Genomic DNA, 19975 nt, shown 5'->3' on the forward strand with positions numbered 1-19975 from the left:
CTAAGTGCAAAATTGGAGAGCTGTTTGAGGAGCGAAATCCAGAGGTTGAAGTGCAATTTGGAGGAGCGAAATCTAGCTAGAGTGGAGCGAATTTCTACTAAGTGTTGAAGATCAAAGAGGGTGGAGTCTATTCTTTTTGAAGCTAGAGGAGGCGCAATTCATCCAAGGGAGAATTTTGATTTAAATTTTGCCTAGCAAAATCCATTTTTTTTGCATCATTTCTTAGAGTTTAATACTCAAGAGGAGGTATGGCGAAACTATCCTAGCATCCTTGTTCAAAGTTTGATTTTTGGACATTTGTTTTGGAAAATCTAAGTATTGCATGGTTAATTAGGAAATGATAACTCAAGATTTATCATGAAGTTTCCTAATTAAAATCTTAAATCTTCCTTTTGAATCCTAATTTCTACACTTCAAGATATATTACTAATTTTGAAATGTTGTGTAGGTATCAAGATGGAGACTCCAAAGCCCGGAGGATCTACAAGTCGGCAGGTTCTCATCAAAGACGATCAAGCAAGGATAAGGGCGACCTCCTCCAGTCTAGCATCGACAAAGACGGCCTTCTCCGGTCAAGCATCATCAGGAATAACTTCTTCCAATCCAGCATTCCAAGGCGAGGTACATCATCATCCTGCACATCAAAGACAAGAGAAGTCAGAGCAAGGGTTCGTTGAAGAAGCAGATAGTTTCAGAAGAGTTAATTAAAGATAGCTTCTCAGCAACATCAAATTGGCATCAACCAAGTGTCAGACGAGTTGGCATCCCAGTTATCACTTCTCCAGTTGGTCCACCTCAGCATGTCCAGATTCAATGTACCTAACTCATGGGAGGTGGCACAAACTTCGATGTACCTACCCCAGCTATCTATTGGTCGAATTTTCCAGAGAAGACATGTGCCCTTAAAATGTAATTTTATCATTGGTCAAGCATTAAATGTTATGAAATGGTTGTAACAAACCCTAATTAGGGTTTTCATTATTGAATCTTGGCCATTGATCTCAAATGGATCTTAGCCATCAAATTGTATTATGGGCAATATATAAGCCCCGACTCTTCATTTTGTAAAGGCAGTTAGAAAGGAGTTATAGAAGATAGAGAGTCAGTAGTTAGAATAGTGAATTAGTCAGTTAATAGTATAGCAATTATAGTAGAGTAGAGAGAGAAGGCAAAGATTGTTGCCAAGATGTTGTTATAAAAGACTTGTAAAACTTCATTGAAGAAATGGTGAAATTTATGGGTCGATTCAACAATTTGCATGGTCTCTATACTTCTCATATTTGATTTCATGTTATTAGATGAGTGGAAGAAATGTACTTGATTGATGGTGAAATTCGTATATCCATACTACTAGCAGTTTGTTGATTACAGACTTGCCTTGTGTAGTCAACTGGAATCATTCAGCTTAAGCTTAACTTCAATTGTCGCTTCTTCATTGATATGCATCAGCCTGATGGTGTCTATGCCTGTAGTGATGATTTGAACATCATAAAGCTTTCCTTCGAAGATCGCACTAACCTTGTGGAGATTGTCCTGTGATGTCAAAACAAGACTTAGTTAGAATTTCATCAAAGATCATTCATTGCTCCTACATTCTTAGTATTAGAATTAGATCCTTTCCTCACCCTCATCTTTTTTCCTTTTTTCAAATCAAAGCTAGTAAAATCCTGTGTTCCAACAATATTCAAAGCAAATCAGACGTTCAATCATCAAGTGTAAGTCCCCTTGTGATTCCAGCAAATCACATCATACCACAGAGAGCTTATCCACACGTAGAGATCCTACAGCAAAGAACCTTGAAGTCACCTGATTGATCCTTTTTGCAATATCTTCAGCATTCAGAGGCTTTACTCAAGAGAGGATAAGGTACCCTTGGGTATTTTATTCTGTGTTTGATAGTGTACAAAATACACGTCAACACTACCCTGTCAATCTTGCAAACCCATTTAGATTATAGTACATTGTAAGCCCTCCAGTCTCTCACTTTCACTCATTTTTATTTAAAAATATATATAACAAATAAAATATATATATACTCTTATTTAGTCTTACCTATAAACCTACCTTTATAGATCCTTATTCATATATATATATAGCTATATACATATACACACATATAAGCATATATATATATATATATATATATTTACATATAAATAAACAGGTTTACTGAAAGGAATAGGTCTGTATATATACTTATATACATATACATGTATTTATATATATATATACCTGTATATATAATTATATATATATATATATGTATATATAAAGACATATATATATATGAGATACATGTATATATATATAGACACATAACGATCTAGCATCATATATAATTTAGGCAAACTGTCAAGCATATATCCTATTTTGATTCATCAGCAATGAAAAATGTGTAAGTTTTAAAACTAGTAGGAGGCAATAGCATACAAGAATAAGCATATGTATATAAACATGCATGCATATTTCGCCACATCTGAAATATGCAGATATGGATATATAGGTATTACTATTCATATATACATTGATTTCTATTAGGATTAAAATTTACCCAGCCATTAAAATTCCGCCATTTTCTTCTATATTCCATCTAAATTTAATAAACCTCAATTGTTAGGAGGAATATGTCTTGTCGGACGGCATGCGTTAGCATCTCCTCCTAGTTCAGTACCATAATGACGACACCCTAGTAATGTTGAGGTGACGCTCCCTAAGTGATTCGAAAGCTTGAGTAACCCCAGCATAAAGGCTAAGGTGGTGGTAATTATGTCTCAGATCTTTGGAGATTGCATCCTTTGCATCGTGACCCTCCGATCTTGATCCTAACCTGCTTGATGCTCCTCTCTTCGACTAGACTAGCTGCCCTTTACGAAGCATTAACTAGCCAACTCTATTTAGGCTGCTAAGATGGATGCCTTGTTTATTTCTCATTCAGCTCCGATGGATACCCCTCTTAGGCTTCTAGGGCTGAAACGGCAGATGGCTTTTGTTGGAGAGATCAAAGAGGAGAGAATGAAAGGCATTCTGGCTCAACAGAATCCGTTGATTACTGGGGCCGTAATGAAAACTCTGGGGAAAGACTTTATCCTGAATGAGGACCGAACTAGAGTGAACCCTGACATTGTTGCAATGTTCCTAGCTATCGCCATGCATTTAGAGAAAGAAAGAGAAATAGCGGTGAAGCTATGTAAAAAGGTCTTCAAAAAAGATGTCTTGGACGAATTAGAAAGGGTGGTGGTCAACATTGATGAGGAGCTTACGGCTCCCAAGCCCCGGGACTACGATGTTCTTATCAAAAAGAATAAACCAGTGGCCCGTTTTCCCATCCTGGTTATTGAGGATCCCGCGGCCTTTGAAGCTTATAGTCCTGTCAGAAGTAGAAACTTCCTCTTCCTCTCGTGGATTCTTCAGGTTAAAAAACCCCCTCGGGAGAAATGGTTGATTAACTACCTTGAAGCTGAAAATCTCTCGGTCATCCTGGACCATGTGCCAATTCCTCCCTCTTCTGCAGAGGTTAAGGTCCCTCCGGAATGGAAAGCCCCCTGGTTTTTGGCACTCCAGGTTTCTTGGGTTGTGATAAATGTTTAAATTGGCCCACTAATGGGGGTCTACCTCTGATGTTTCTTTTGTCCCCATTGAACTCTCTATGATTTTGCTTTCTTACATACTATACTTGCTAAAAAGACCTTTGGTTGTTCTTTATAAATATTTTCGATATCTAGTTATGTTCACTAATTTTTGACTGTTGGGTTTAGTTAATTCTCTGCTCATTCCATTGTCTATCTCACTTTTCAGGCAATGTAGGCCCAGCATGTCATTCATAAATATATATATATACATATACATATATATACAACATAAACTCAGCTATCTTTAAGAATAAGTTTAACTATATGCAATATTTAGCACAGTCGGTTTGGTGTCCTTTCGGAAGTTTTCATAATCCCTTGAGCATTATCGTATTAGAAGTCACTCATTTTAGGCAATTGTGAGCCTTTTTTGACAGGAAAGTTTCTATGTTTTCGATTATTTTTAAAATCTATGATGGATAGCAGGTTTCCTTGCTCTATTTAGAATTGGTTCCGGAAGGGCTGTTTTTTGGTTGAATACTTAGTTTTCTCCAAAAACTTCCTTCGGTGGTTTTGGTACTAGCCGAGCATTATGGTTACAGAATATCTTTGTTGGCTAACAACTTTTGAGATACTATGATATTACAAGTTGGAAAACTTGGCAGGTATGACCTGCTGTGAGAACTAGTTAAGTTAGCTTGTATATCTTATGAAGTTTGAATTCTATGTTTTATTCTAACATCGAGCTGGGTTGAAAGATTGGGCTGTCATTCAAGATTGAGGTGGTCTCTTGCAAAAAATGGGCATCTTGCAACTCATTGGAAATTGTGTTGTTTGTTTCTATAAGAACTCTCTTGTAGACCCTCCTGGACATATGGTCCAGAGATCCTAGCATCATCTCCCTTATTGTAATCTATCTCTAGTATATTTTTCTGATCCATTATTGGATCTGGGCTAGACCGGAGGGTTTCTTTCCTCCATTCTTTCCTACCGGTGCCCACACTGAATGGAGGTGTAATTGTAATTATTTCTTATTAATAAAATTTCTTTGGCTTCGGCCTTTTATCGATAAAAAAAAAACAATTTAATATAAAGTTATTAACAGTGTTAATAACTTAATATATTAAAAACTTAACACTATTATTTTTTAATAACAGTGTTAAAAACTTATTAACACTATTATTTAAAAATAACAGTATAAAATAATAGTGTTAATAATTCATTTAATAATGTTATTTTTAAATAATAGTGTTAAACTGCTAATAAGTTTTTAACACTATTATTAAATAATAACAGTCTTAATAAAGTTAATAAATTAAATTTTATTTAAGTTTCTATTAAGTTATTAACACTGTTATTTAAAATAACAGTGTTAATAATAGTGTTCGGAGAAAAAAGTCACATTGTATAATATTGTAAACTTTTAAATTTTTAATAAAACTATTAATAACATTGTTAAAACTTAAAAATTTAAAAATACAATGTTAATAATTAATTAGAGAAAAAAAAACTTAGAACTCTTGTTCAAATCAGCCTTGAAACTTGAAATCCTGCCTTAGTCGCGCAAATTTTTGCTGCAATCATGCCCTCGTCTCGTGGATTTTTGCTTGCTGTCGTGCAAAAATCGTGTTTTTTTCACTCCCATCACTTGCCCGCTGTTGTGCAAAAATGAAATGTCAAAAATAGGTTTTTTGCAACTTAAATCTTTTTTTTCGTTTTTGGCACCTGTTTCTTGGATGATTTTCAGCGAGTTTTGGTGATTTAGAAGGGCAAAAATTGTGGCAACTTAACACTCCAATTGGTACGAGTTTCCGGGTGCACATACATTAAATATTGTAACAATATTTATTACTATCTTTTCATATAAATACCTATATATTTATGCATATTCATAATGCCGATATTCCGCATATTTATAATTGATATTGCTGATAATCTGAATATCCATGTTTGACAATAGATTAAGCTCATATATGTTATAATAGATCTGAATTATGATATATTGTTGTTGGTTTATTCTGAATGTTAATAGCCATGATAGAGAGAGATAAGTTTACAAGTAGCGGAACGGTGTTGGGGTCACCTTCTAGGCACACCACCTCATGGTATAAGACCAGGGAGTCCCATGAGGCCAAAGGGGTACAAATGGTGCTGCCTTTGGGCCCTATTGTGATGGCCCTCATGCTCTCTATTATGGTGAATGAATGTTTTAATCATGAGACATAGGATAGGGGTGACAAGGTTAAGGAAAACGATGATAGGATACCTCGTTAGGTATTTCACCTCATATGGTATGGGACACATGAGGCCAAGGGGGAATGAGATCTGCCCTTGGGCCTAGGGTAGAGGGTCTCTAGGGCACCTTAGCTAGTCACCCTCTTCTATGCCCTCTATAATTTAACTCTCTCAAGCATAATTTAGTCTTGTAATTAGGACTATGTCTTACATATGTATAATTGATGTTTCCTAATTAATAGATCTATTTAATGAAATACAATTATTGTATATTTTCTAACTTGCAAGGTTTCAGTCAAAGTAACAAGTATCTCTAAACCCCTATTCCACTTCAATTAGGGCAGAAATTGGGTATCTCTAACTTGGGGACATTATATGAGTTGCCTTGAAACTTGAAAAACCATGTGACAACTATGTTGTACCAAGTTTCTGGAATGGGGATGTAATGTCCCCATTTTAAGGGACCTTTGCAATGAGGCTGATATTGTTCTTCTGGGTTGGTACCGGTTAGTTTAGAGAGGGGTTGCATTGTGCCAATGGGTTCATAGTAGTTATTGGAGTTGGATGACACTTTCCGGAGTGATTTTGGACAACCCGTCAAAGAATAGCTATTTTTAGTAAGTTACTATTTTAGTAAGTGTCAATTTCGACATCCATTGGTTAGTTGGGAGAGTTCCTATTCTCTTTTCAGTTCATAGTTTTAGCAGGTTTTGAGGAGAGTTGCTATTTATAGTAAGTGCTCGCTTGGCACTTATCTTTCTGGGTTTTTTGGGTTTGTTCTCTTTAGTCCCTAGTGAACACTACTATTTATAATATGATCTCATATTAGCTTTAGTTGTCATTTTACAAATTCAATTGGTCCTAGCAGCATTTCTATTTCGGGACAGACTATGATTTCAAAGCTAATGTTATTTTGACCTCATTTGGCATTCTAAGGTATTATTTGTTGAGACATGGACCAGCTAGGACTCGAACCTAGGACCTTCCATACGCTGCTGGAGTGCTCTACCACTGAGCTACTGGCCCCTCTTCGACCAGTCCATCATCGGTCCGAGTGTGGCTTATTTCCAACACCAACACCCCCCCTTAAGCCACACCTCTCGTGTGCTTGGGGCTCCTAGCCTGGATCTGGCTCTGATACCATGATGTTTTTAGGTAATCAGATGTTAATCAAAGTTACTTAAGTTATAAACAGATTGAGAATAATCAGAAATAATAATAAAAACACACAACACAAGACACAAGTACCCTGGGAAAACCTCCCTCTTGGAGGAAATACCCAGCATGAAAGATTCAGATCAGATTCTTAATTATAAACAGATTGCATGAATCAGATTACTTATCTGATTTGGTTGCCAATCTAGGGCAGACTGAACCTAGCATATGCAGCTGAAGTGCGTCTTCCGAGAGAGAAGAATATCAACATCAATTGAAGAGGGAGATCACTGAAGTATAGCTCACCACCTTGCCCAGCAAGTTGTCCAATGGATTCGCTCTCTAACATGCAAATTCGTTGATTGTTCTTGCATAAGGCTGATCACACTTGATAACAATGTTTGTTGTGTAGAATGAATCTTGTTTATATACAAGATTCATGTTCAGGTCTTCTAAGTCGGCCTTAACTAATTTCCTTTACATTTTTCACTTTGCACTTTGGTGCCCAATTTGGGGCCTACATAACTTGCAACTTGTGACACATTTCCTATTTGGGGCCCAGCCCTATGAAATGCTTAACCACATGTTACATTTGGGCCAAGCCCTATAAACATAAATTGCTTAATCCATACATTACATTTGGGCCCAGCCCTATAAACATAAATCGCTTAACCTTATTGCAATAAGATAATATTTTAATTGCCACAAGGCAACATTAAAATATGATCCGAACTAGCTAACCATTTCAACACTCCCTCTTAGCTAGAGAGGATTCTATGAATAATCAAGTCTCAAAGTGGCTACCACCATGGCTGCTCCCATGGATGAAAGAACTCATCATGGAATTTCTTCCATGATACCCACCATACCTACTCGCAGAGGGTGGGACCACCATGCCTACTCGCAGAGAGTGGAATTTCATGATACCCACCATACCTACTCGCAGAGGGTGGGACCACCATGCCTACTCGCAGAGGGTGGAATTTCTTCAATGATGCCCACCATACCTACTCGCAGAGGGTGGAACGAGGGCTTTCACCTCAAACTTCTCCCAGAGAAGAATGCATCACCACCATGCCTACTCGCAGAGGGTGGATCCACCATACCTACTCGCAGAGGGTGGAACAAAAACTATTACACAAACGGTGAAGCTTCCTCTGAAGCTGAAAGAAAATGGCTCCCTCTGAGCTTGACAAGCTCCCTCTGAAGCTAATGATGTCAAGCTCCCTCTAACATTTCCTTATTTTAGAAAAGGAAGTCTTCATTTGATCTTTGATCCTCCTGAGATGTCCCTATACCAATTTCTGCAGAGGAAGCAAGAGGGGTGGACCTGAATTTGCAATCTCGAGCAAAATGACCATACATGTCACACTTAAAGCACTGGATGTGAGATAAGTCCTTCCTTTTCTTAGGGGCAGCATCTGAATCTCTGTCTCTATCCCACTTCCTTCCTTTGCCTTTAACCATATGCGAAGCAAGGACTTGATTGTCTACATCATAATGATCACGCTCAATTCCTCTTGCTATCAATCATGACTCTTCTTGTATGCAATCTGCTCTCAAACGATCGAACTTGGGAAGATCTGGTCTTGCACTCATTCCTTGAATGTAAGACTCCCAAGATGTCGAAAGACCATTGAGGGCAAGCATGGTCAAGTCACTGTCATCAACAACCTTTCCAATGGATGAGAGCTGATCTCTCAAATCAGAAATCCTCATGAAGTATGCTATGACGGATTCACCTTTCATCATCTTGATGTGATGAAGCTACTGCTTCAAAGCTAGGGCACGGCTCGTGTTGTTGATTTCGTACATCTCTTCCAATGTCTTGAACATTTCGCTGGCAGTCTTCAACTTGGAGATGATAGGTACAATATGATCCTTCATTGAGTCAACCAGCATTCTCTAAGCTTGAAAATCTTTCTTCCTCCATGAAGTCTTTTCTTCTTCTACCTCAGGTTCAAGGGAAGATCTCTCCACAAAGTCTGCAAGATCACTTCCATTTAATGCAAGCATGATTTGGAATCTCCATGACGTGAAGTTGGATGCACCATTCAATCTATCTTCAACCCTGAGACAGTTCAACATTTCGAATGAAGTAATAAGAGCAGAAATGGAAGGAGGAGGAACAACCACAATCAATCTGATTACCCCTAATTTGAACTTGGCTCTGATACCATGTTGAGACATGGACCAGCTAGGACTCAAACCTAGGACCTTCCATACACTGCTGGAGTGCTCTACCACTGAGCTACTGGCCCCTCTTGGACCAGTCCATCGTCGGTCCGGGTGTGGCTTATTTCCAACACTAACATTATTTAATTAATGTTAAAATATTTAAGTTAAATGATATATTTAACTTAACATCATTTAAATTATATAAAGTGACATTATTTTGGCGCTTAGGGAATTATAAGTTTTTAAATAATTTAATAAAAATTAATGGAGACAAGCACCAACATATGGAGATATAAGGATATTAAAGTAACTTTATATCAATGAAGAAATTATATGAGGGGTCAATTTATTATTATTTCTCATATGCAAGTTAAATACTAAATATTAAAAATTGGAATTTTAAATAGGGTTTCTGGAAACTTTATGAGAGAATTATAAAAGGAGATTTGAGGAAATCATTTGATATGCTTGGTTAATTTATTTTCTTTGAGAAATTGGGAACTCTAGTGTCATTGTAGGAAATTTGAGGGCGAAAACCCTTGGAGTTTCTTGGTGGTTTGGATGAAAACCCAAATCCATCTCTACTGTGGATTCATCCAGGATTCACCATAGCGCTTCATTTTCAGATTGTTGAAAATTTCAATTGAAAATCCCTCTAGGAGAACTTGACGGCATTTTCTAGCTGCCCCAAGAACCACGTTTTGGTTCATATCTCTTATAGAAAGCACTTTTTGGTTTTGGTATTATTTCTAACATCCTCCTACAGCTGGGTGACAAAGATTAATATATTATTTGGAGGTTTGGGTTGACATTTGATTTTTATAGTGAATCTATAGGCAAAGATTGTGAAGTCTCATCTGAGATAATCTCTCACCTAAAGTTTGCAAGAAAGACAATTTATTTGTTATTTATGAGGAGTTACAGGGAAAGTACGGATGTCATGATTGGAGAATGATATTTGGAGTGGGTTGGAAGCAATTACCAATTGAATCTTAGCTGGGTGTAGGAATACTTCTCAGATCTACTCGTGGGAGTCAACATTATGCACCTACAACAGGGCATAGAAGTTTAAGGAAGTGCAGATTATAACTTGGGTTTTATTGCTGGTTCAGACCTGAGTTTAGCAGCAGCAAATACCTGATATGCTTTTCAAAGACCTGTAGCAGTCAATTCCAGTTAAATTAGAGCTGCAACAATTACTATTTCCTCTTATTCAAGATTGTTGCTATTATCAGAAGCAGCCACTCTTGCTGTTGCAGATTGGCTTGTACCTGTAACCTCATATTTTGACTGTTGTTCACTGTTGATTGTAATCTGCCATTATCATTCTATGTTCCAGGTCGGCACATTATTATTCATCCTATTTCAGATTATATGCAATGAGCTTAATAAATATTATTGGTGAACATATTGTTTAAATGAATACTGGTTTATCTTCATGTTCAAATGCAATGTGTTCAATGTATGTCCCTTGATGATGAATAAAATCTGAGAAACAAAACAATCATCAAACCTTTAATGTTGACTTTAGTAATTGCAAATCCATTTCAAAAACTTATAAGTGCAAATGGGGTAGGACATACAGGGGATGGGGAGATGTGTTTTGAGGATGGAATTTTTGGAGGCCATTATAGGGAATGGCAAGGGGATGACTATTAATAAAATAGGGAAAATTTAAACAATGTAGTGAAATTTCAAATATTTATATGATAACATTGATAAGGCATTCATCATATATATTATAGATCCTTAATACTAAATCTGAGTTGAATTGAGATTTCACACGAATCAACAAACAAATTAACAAAAGTTAATTGCAAGTGTTGTGAATGTGCATATATATTATAAAAAAATAGAAAAAATACAACAAAACAAGCAAAGGCTGCAAGGTTCAACTATAAAATGAAAAAATCATATAAAATATGTTACTGCCCCTAATAGGCATCTACTAACATTGCATCAAAATCAAAGTCTAACTTTGAACCATTGCCACTATGAGGGGCTGCCTCATCCAATCGAACTGCAACCAATCTCTCCTATGGCTCCTCATCAATTTGGTAGGCATCTTTGGGATCAACATCCCATCGTAAAACTAGTCTATCGATACTTTAGAGTCTAACGATCCTAAAGTCACAAGTTACTCTGCATAGCCTTCAATTTCTCTATCATCTAGAGGTAAGCTTATTCCTCTTGATAAAGTGGATGAAGTTGTAGATGGACTGATTCCCCTTTGCAATAAAGGATGACAACTTATAAAAGATGGCCAATGGCAACCATCATCAACTTGTTTATATCATTGGCACGTTGTGTCCACCATTCATTATCGTTAGTTTGAATCTTTGGTTTGTTGAATGTTGGACTAAGAAGGTTAGTAAAGAAAGCCGCTATCTATTAACTAAAATTGACTTCTCACTTGAAAAAATATTTCAGAGGGCCTTCATTAATCTGTTTTTCACCTCTTCATCATCAAAAAAGAGGCAACTTACTATCCTTTCATGCATACCATTTGCAATTTGAAGTAAAGGCTGCTATTAAAAATGGGGTATTCATAGTGTTCCACCACATCACAATGGGTTTGATATGCTGCTCATATAACCCGAAATCAAGATCCCTATCACAAATTGCTTGTTTCATCCACCCAAGCATGCTATTAAATGTCTCATAAATCTCTTCGAGACCAGGACAATCCACATCAACTATCTAATGGCATCTACAATAGGTTAAATGAACGAAAAAACACATTTGCAAACAAAATTTTCAAAAAAGAATAAGACTTAAATGACAAAGAGTGAATGCTAAACAAACATGAATAAAATTATCAAGTTACAGACATTAATAAATAAAAATTAATTAAAAAATCAAAATTCTCTAACCTCACAATGGAAAGGATATTTTGTTTGACAAATTTTCCTTCAACAATGTTTGCATTAGGCCATCTACCCCACTTTGGATTAACCACCATCAAATGTAGAGCTTCCTAGACCTCAAGCATCTTGACGCAGGGGCATTTTGAATGCACCCTTTGAGTCAAATTATTGTCATTTATCAAATTTTGGTTTCTTTTGGTTCAATTGAGTCAATAAGGTCATATAAGACCATTGCGGGTCATTTAGGACCATTATCAAGAGATTTGGGTGATTAGATGTCAAAAATGCAAAAATTGTCAATGTTGCTCAAAACGTTGTCAAGCAACTTTGTCAAAAAGTGTCAAAATAGTGTTTTGTTAAAAAACAATCAAAAGGTGGTTGAGAACAGTTGTAATTGATGTTAAATGTATAAATGTACCCTTCCAAATCGAATTTGGGGGTTGGAGAAGTTTGAATGAAAGAGATGCATCATTTTTCACTACTTTTTCCTTGTAATTTCTGTGAAATCTGACTGTAAACTACATTGTACAGCTTAGTATAGATTTATATTGGCTTGAAACCAATTCGAAAAATGGGAAAATGTTGTTGTTATCTTTCAAATTATTTTGTTTGATTGATTTTCCTTATGTTTTGTGAAAGTTATGATCAAATTAGTGATTGCCATTTCCAGATTTTGACCGTTTTACAGCAAGAAACTTGCTTGGTATGGTTTTGTACGACTTGATATGGTCAAGGGCAGGCATGGGGATGATGTATCTATGAAATACAAAACTTTTGGTTTTCTTTTGGAGTCATTTCATTGAGTTTTGCAAAAGTTAGAGCATATTTTGTGAAAACAGTCCCAAACCCTGCCTAGGGTTTCCAGCACGAAAGAAAAATTGATATCTTTTGATTGAACCCTTAAAAATTGATATAACTTGGTGAAAACCTTATTTTCATTGCTGCCCAGGTTTTCACCAAAGTAAATTGCAAAATTTGATCATATGTGTGAGTTATGCAAGATTGTTTGTTTCATGTTGTGGGAAGACTGTGAAAGAACCTAGGTGATTGAGGGTTTGATGATATAATGCATTGTTTTGAATTGTCCAATAGGACTAATGGTTTGTGGACCTTCAAATGTCTTGGCTAAGGGCTTGGCAAGCCATCATTGGCATAATATTGATCAAGATAAATGAATATGCATCTATTAGGCTTAAGGAGTAATGTGCCTAGAATGATGAACTAGGCTTGAAATTTGTGGATCCATTGTGATAGAACTTGATTATTGTCTTTCTCTGCATCACATCCTCTCTAACAAAATGAATTAACTAGCATTTCTACTCTCCATAGGTTTGAGGAATTCCTTCCTCAAAGAAGTCCTAAAAAGAGTAAGTTGTGGTTGTAAATGAAAATTTGAATGTCTTAGCTTCTTTCACCACTTGCTTAACCCAATCTATTTTCCTACATCTTTTAAGGAATTGTTCAACACATGATCACAACATGGGGTCCAAAAGATGTGCTTGTAAGCACCTCTCACCATCATGTCAACTAATTTGCACACTCATGCCAAATTAGTGATTACTTGTAAGCCTCTTCTATTGCCTCTCTCAAAATATGAAAGTGGAAGTCTCCATCCTTATGCTTCTCTAAACAATCAACAATTCCAAAAATATAGGAGTCAATTGCACGTGACATGTGATTAGGATGTTGATAAGTGGTTGATGTCTAGTATTAGTCCACCCATCCATAACAATATAGCAACCCATCCTAATCCAACTTCGCTTGATGTCCTAGCTTAGAATTTTCTTTATCAAGGAGGGTAGTCCATAACTTATGTTCTTCAGGGAGTAAATGACAAATCAATTGAATGTGTATCTTTTGATATTGCTTTTATTTTCTCATATTTTCCACACTTTGGCTCATAAGCAATGAGGCTCATAATAGGTTCGAAATTATAGTGGCACTGAAGTAGGATTTAATTTTTTTCACTAGCCACAACTTCTCCTAAGAAAACACAATGACTCCAAGCAATTAATTAAATGTGAAAGAGATATAATAATTGAAACATTTCAGTATCAAGACACAATAGATGATTCCCTTTCAAGTCGAGTACAAATCCTAACCAAATGATAAAGTTAGAGAGGGATAACCTCAGAATCTAAAGAACTTCATAAATAGTTATTCTGGAAATGAACTGGACATGAAATCAAATTGTGCTTGAATATGTCGAAACAACACAACACCCTTCTCACAAACAAAGTTCCCACAAAGGAAACTAAAACTATGCAACAACTAACACTAAAGACTCAAAACAAACTAAAATAAAACAAACGAAAAGGAAACCTAATCTAAAAATGAAAAACAAACTAAGCTATGCACAAGACACCTAGAATGAGCAAGACTCAAAAGACCTAAATATATACATGACCTAACATGATTTCTAAAAATATTCAACAATAACATGGCATTCGCCATGGTTTGAAGTTTTGCAAATTTGTCCGTGTATATTGAGAAATGACCTCTCATGATAAAAATTTCATATTCAATCAAAACTTCTTGCAAGATTAACAACAGTGGCAAATCATTGGGTCCATGATTTATCCATACATAAGTTGTTTTTCCTAAATTCCCAAAATCAAATTGATAATGTTCAAAGCTAGTAGTAAAGAAAGACACAACTTGGTGTGATTCATCCTCAAACGAAGACTCTTGCTTGCTATCCACCAACGCATCATATGATAAGAGATCCTTGGCAGCTTTAGGTCGCAATTGCCGACGTACCATTCCTCATGCATCAATGACATGCAAATCTTCACCTATTCGTTCTTCTTGAAACTTCTTTGGCAATGGACTTAGCACCCCTTCGAATTGTTCTACACCCTTCGCCTCCATGGCGACAATTGTCTTATCATCCTACATAAACCATGCATCTTTGTGTAGCTCTGTAAGCATATCCTCAAAAACTAAAGTCTCCTTGATAAATTGATCTTCAAATATCTTATCGAATTGTTCGTTGAATACAATCTCTAGTGGTAGAGCCCCTTTGAATTTTTGTTCATTCTCTACTTCCACTATGATGACTTGCTCATCACCTCGTTCATTTTCACCAAGAATGCTTGAAATTTCTCTCCTTAGTACGGCTTGAAACTCTTCATTTGGATCTTTCTCTTCTTGTGTGAATGAATGCCCACCAAGCATTTCTTCCTCTTGAGACACATTGGAATCATTTTCTTCTTCTTTGATTGATGAAGCATCAAGTGGCAATGAATCATGACAATTTACACTAGTGGCAACTTGTAGTTCTTCTCATTTCAACACTCTCAAACAAAGAAACGGGACTCGGACTCGGCAAGGGTGACTCGACTCGGGACTCGGGACTCGGATCGGCTAGGACTCGGCAGGACTCGACAAAGTGAAAAACCCAAGAAATTTAGCGATTTTTAAGGATTTAAAACTTGTTTCATGCACCCTTTATTAAACAAACCTTAAATACACAATAACATCATCAAATAGAAGTTAATTTGATCACATACACAAGTATACATCGATCACATTAGTATAAACACAAATTGTAGCTGAAGGAAATAGCAACCAATAACCATAGATATATAAATAGTGTCAAATGTAAAAATATTACAAAACTCATGGAATATCAAATCCATGACATCAAAATTCAAATGTTCCAGTTCCACACATATATCAAAAGTAAAACAACTACAAGTCTATGGCTCAAAGGAGCCTGGGTCCTTCCTACAAAGGCGTCTAACCCTAAGGTAGGTCCTAGATGCATCAACAGCCATACTCTCTGCCCGTGACTCCATTCTACCCTCACAAACATCAGCTGTGTCTGGCTCTAGCTCTGGCTCTGGCTCTGGCTCTGGCTCTGGCTCTCCTCGCGCTCTAACCTCCTCCTCTGCCATGGCTACAACCTCAGCCTCTCTATCTACCTCGTCAATCCAATCTAAGTCCTCATCACCAAACATAGGATCTGTAGCCTCACTGATCCACTCAGATTCTGGATCAACCTCCTCTAGCGTGATCGGGGTGCTGTCATGGTCCATAACCTGTTTGTGTCTAAGACGGAGGTTGTAATGAACAAAGACTAGATCATTCAACCTCTCCACAGACAGTCTATTGCGCCTCTTGGAGTGTATGTGCTCAAACATACTCCAATTGCGCTCACAACCGAAAGCACTGCATGGTTGGCTCAAAATACGAATGGCTACCTGTTGAAGATTTGGTGTTTTAGGACCAAACATCTGCCACCACCTATCTGAGATGAGAAAAAGGAAAACAAAATCAGCCTCATTTAATAATTAATAACAAATTGAATAACATATAATTAAAATTATGCTCTTAATTTCTTAAAATATACATTTTACCTGGCTGCATTTTTGTCCGATTTTCTTTGCAAAGCATACGAGAGAAGACCTCCCCTTCAGCATTAGAAAAAGCCTCCAGCTCCTGGACTATATTGCTGCTATGACCAGGCGACATTCGCTCTATCACTAAGTAGAGCCCACTAAGAACCTCCTCATCCGCCTTGAAATCAGGGCGGAAATGGAATGCCGGATTGAGGTAATAAGCAGCTGCATGAAGGGGCCTGTGAAGCTGGGTCTGCCATCTCCTGTCAATGATATCCCAAATGGGACGATACTTACTCTCATCCCCTTCATAGGCAGATCTGATGCCCTCCTTGGCCCTATCCATGCCCTCGTATATGTAGCCCATTGCGGGCTTCTCCCCGTCAGCAACACGTAGGAGAACTACCAAGGGCTCAATGAACTGCAAATATTGTGAAACAATATGTAATATCAGTTAATGTAAGTGTGAAATTGTAAATGAAAATAAGCAAATAAAAGAAAAATACGAATAAAAATAAAAACTTAAAACTTAAAACATAAGGTAGAGATTAGAATGCTTAAAAATTTTACCTTCACGATCTCAGCACAAGGGGTCCAAAAGCCTGGCTCATCAAAAATGTAATCTGCAACATCAACTCCTGCAACACTCGTAGGATAGGATGAGGAAGTCCACTCCTCACCAACAAGCATACATCTCAAAGCTGCCTTACTGCGAATCAAGGATTGCAATGTGATGAAGTTAGTGGCAAATCTAGTGATTCCAGGACGAGCCAACTCCTTCTGCCCCGTGTATTGCCTCATTAAGCTAAGGACCCATGCATGATTGTATACAAATTTGCAAATCTTTTTTGCCTTCTCTACACATGTCCTGATCCATGCAATCTTAGCAATGTCCTCCAACATGAGGTCAATGCAATGGGCAGCACAAGGAGACCAAAATATAGATGGGTGCCTCTCCATCAAAAGTTTACCTGCAGCAACATAATTTGCTGCATTATCGGTCACCACTTGTACTACATTCTCCTCGCCCACTTCATATATGACCTCCTCTATAACCTCACATAGGTAAGTGGCATTTTTAGAATGTGCGGAAGCATCAATGGACTTAATGAACATGGTGCCACCTGAAATTTGAAAACAAAGCAAAAACAGTGATCAATGATCATTCAATAAATCTCAACTCAAAAAAAAAATACGAATAAGAATCATTTAATAAAATTCAAGTTATTCAATCACCTGCAGAAGAAACAAGAAAATTTAGGAGCGTCCGATTTCTCCTATCAGTCCAACCATCGGTCATGATGGTGCAACCCTTCTTCTTCCATATCTCTCGATGTTCCTCTAATGTGGCTTTTACATCAGCCACCGATTCTATCAAGATTGGGCCACTTATCTCGGAATCAGAAGGGGCTTTGAAACCCGCCCCACAAATAGCAATGGCATCAACCATGCTTTGCCAATAAGGAGACCTATCACAAATAAATTAAATAAGATAAGTATAAAATTATAAAATTAGAGTCTTAGACAATCACAAAGTCACAAAACAAATTAAGAATATTAATAATTAACAACTTAAAAACTTAAAACAATCAAATAAAAACTAAAAGGAATTACCTGGCTGCGAAGAATGGAATATTGCAATAAAACCAAAATCTTCCAATTGCAGCTTTAGCCTTATTGTGTACCTCTTTGTTCCAAGCCATGCTCTCAAGTGAAGGTTGGGCACCAGGAGTAGTGCGTGGCTCAAAATATGAATCCATCCTAGATTTACGAACTCTAGGACCAATGGTTGGAGTTGCATTGATACTACCACTAGCACTGACACTACCGGCAACAGAAGCACTAGCACTCCCACTAGGACAATATGAAGGCATGGAAGAGGCCTCTCCAACACAACCAATGCTAGCTTGAGCCAACTCCTCCCTTTGCCTCTTCTTTATTTCTTTTCGAGTCTCAAATATTTCTAATAGCACTTGGCACTCACGAATAGCCTCAGGAAGTGCTTTTGTGCAAGGCTCTGCATCATGGCCACGTATGCCGGCAAGGTGGTATTTCAATCTATTTATGCCTCCATGAAAGATTGTTTTGCAAAATTTACATTTTGCCTCTCCTTTTTTTTGCCCAGGAAAAGGTTCTGTATATTTCCAAGCTGGATCTTTTCTACCCGGGATTGCTCTATGAGGAGGACTGGAAGTAGACATTGTTTTCAAAAGTTGAAGGTTGCTGGAATAAGACACAATTACAAAAAAAATGAATATTTGTCCATTGTTAAATTATAAATTAATACAAAAAAAAATATAATAGCAATGTTTTGATTTTGATACAAAAAACAATGTAATAGAATTTGCATCATTTTTTTCAAAGAAATTAGCAAACCTACCATGTAGATTGTTTTTTCATTTCAAAACATAAAAAAATCAGTAAACCCTACAATGTACATTTTTAAACAAAAAAAATGTACATTGTAGGGTTTGCTGATTTCTTTAAGTTTTAAGAAAACAAAAAAAATGTAAATTTTGCTTATAAAAGACCAAAAAAACCAAAAAATATAAATCTTACCTCTTATAAGAAGGTTGAAATGAAATGCAACCTCTTTCCAATCCTCTCTAACAAGCTTTTGATGCACCAAATGCAAGTATTACACTGCCCCAATGTGATTTGTTGAAGAAATTCTACTCCTCCTCCTTGCTGGTTGCCCTACTATGCTCTCTTCTTTTTCCTCACAACTCACTCTTCTCCTCCTATTTTTTCAATAGAATGAAATGAGATGCCTTTTACAACTAAGCTAAAAATATAAATGAAAAAAAAAAGCAAGCAAAACCATTTTTTAAATGTTTTTTTTTTGCTTTTTTCGGCTGTTTACGCCGGCCGTGTTTTGGGCTTGGGACTCGCCGGGTCCGAGCCGAGTCACCGAGTTCCAGGACTCACCAGGACTCGGCCAAAACTCGCCGAGTCCGGGTTCGAGCCACCCAGGACTCGCTGAGGGTGACTCGACCCGTGACTCGCCGAGTTTTGGCGAGTCCTGGCGAGTCCTGGAACTCTGCTCTCAAACCTTGTTCATCACTTGCCACTATTTTGCTAACTTGAACATCTTCCATTTCAACACATTCTTCCTTGGGTGTAAGGTATGCAAATTCATCCTTTACTGCAATACTTTGATCACTACGCTCATTTCTTTCATTGTCACATGATGATGCAATATGTTCTTCTATTTCTCTTTCATACTTTTCAGCTTCCAGGTATACACTCCAAATTTTGTCCCTAATGCACTCGTCTAATGGCTCTAGTAATCCAAACCGGCACTTGACTTGGTTGATGGATTCTTCACACAATGAGCAAGTAAACGCTAAATGGGGTGCATTATAAATCCTGCACCAAGGTAGCAATATGTTCTTTAGGCATAATTCATTGTCAAGACCCAACTGATTCTCAATCCTGCCTTTGAATCTCATGAATGCATCATTACTTTTTGGAACACTGAAATCATCAACCTCTTCAAGTATCACCAGTTTGGTAACATCCCAAAGGAAGATCTTTCCTTGTAAAGCTAACTCCATTCTTGACAAAAATGTTAAACAATGCATCTCATCATGTTCAAATGTATCATGGATTCTACACTTCCCATGTA

General features: G+C 37.0%; 2 protein-coding genes across 12 annotated transcripts in view; both read right to left on the bottom strand.

Moving 5' to 3' along the window:
* LOC131039974 (protein PIN-LIKES 6) overlaps positions 1-19975 on the bottom strand; it is a 155379-nt gene that overhangs the window by 36028 nt on the left and 99376 nt on the right. The gene's annotated exons all lie outside the window — the stretch shown is intronic.
* Positions 15441-19374, bottom strand: LOC131039973 (uncharacterized). Its single transcript, XM_059211047.1, has 6 exons — positions 18907-19374; positions 17962-18570; positions 17584-17816; positions 16918-17471; positions 16366-16768; positions 15441-16256 (listed from the first exon to the last, which is right to left on the bottom strand). The coding sequence occupies exons 2-6, from the start codon at positions 18546-18548 to the stop codon at positions 15706-15708; spliced, it is 2328 nt and encodes a 775-aa protein (XP_059067030.1). The 5' UTR covers positions 18549-18570; positions 18907-19374; the 3' UTR covers positions 15441-15705.

The sequence above is a fragment of the Cryptomeria japonica genome, chromosome 9, assembly GCF_030272615.1.
Source record: "Cryptomeria japonica chromosome 9, Sugi_1.0, whole genome shotgun sequence".
Taxonomy (NCBI): Eukaryota; Viridiplantae; Streptophyta; class Pinopsida; order Cupressales; family Cupressaceae; genus Cryptomeria; species Cryptomeria japonica.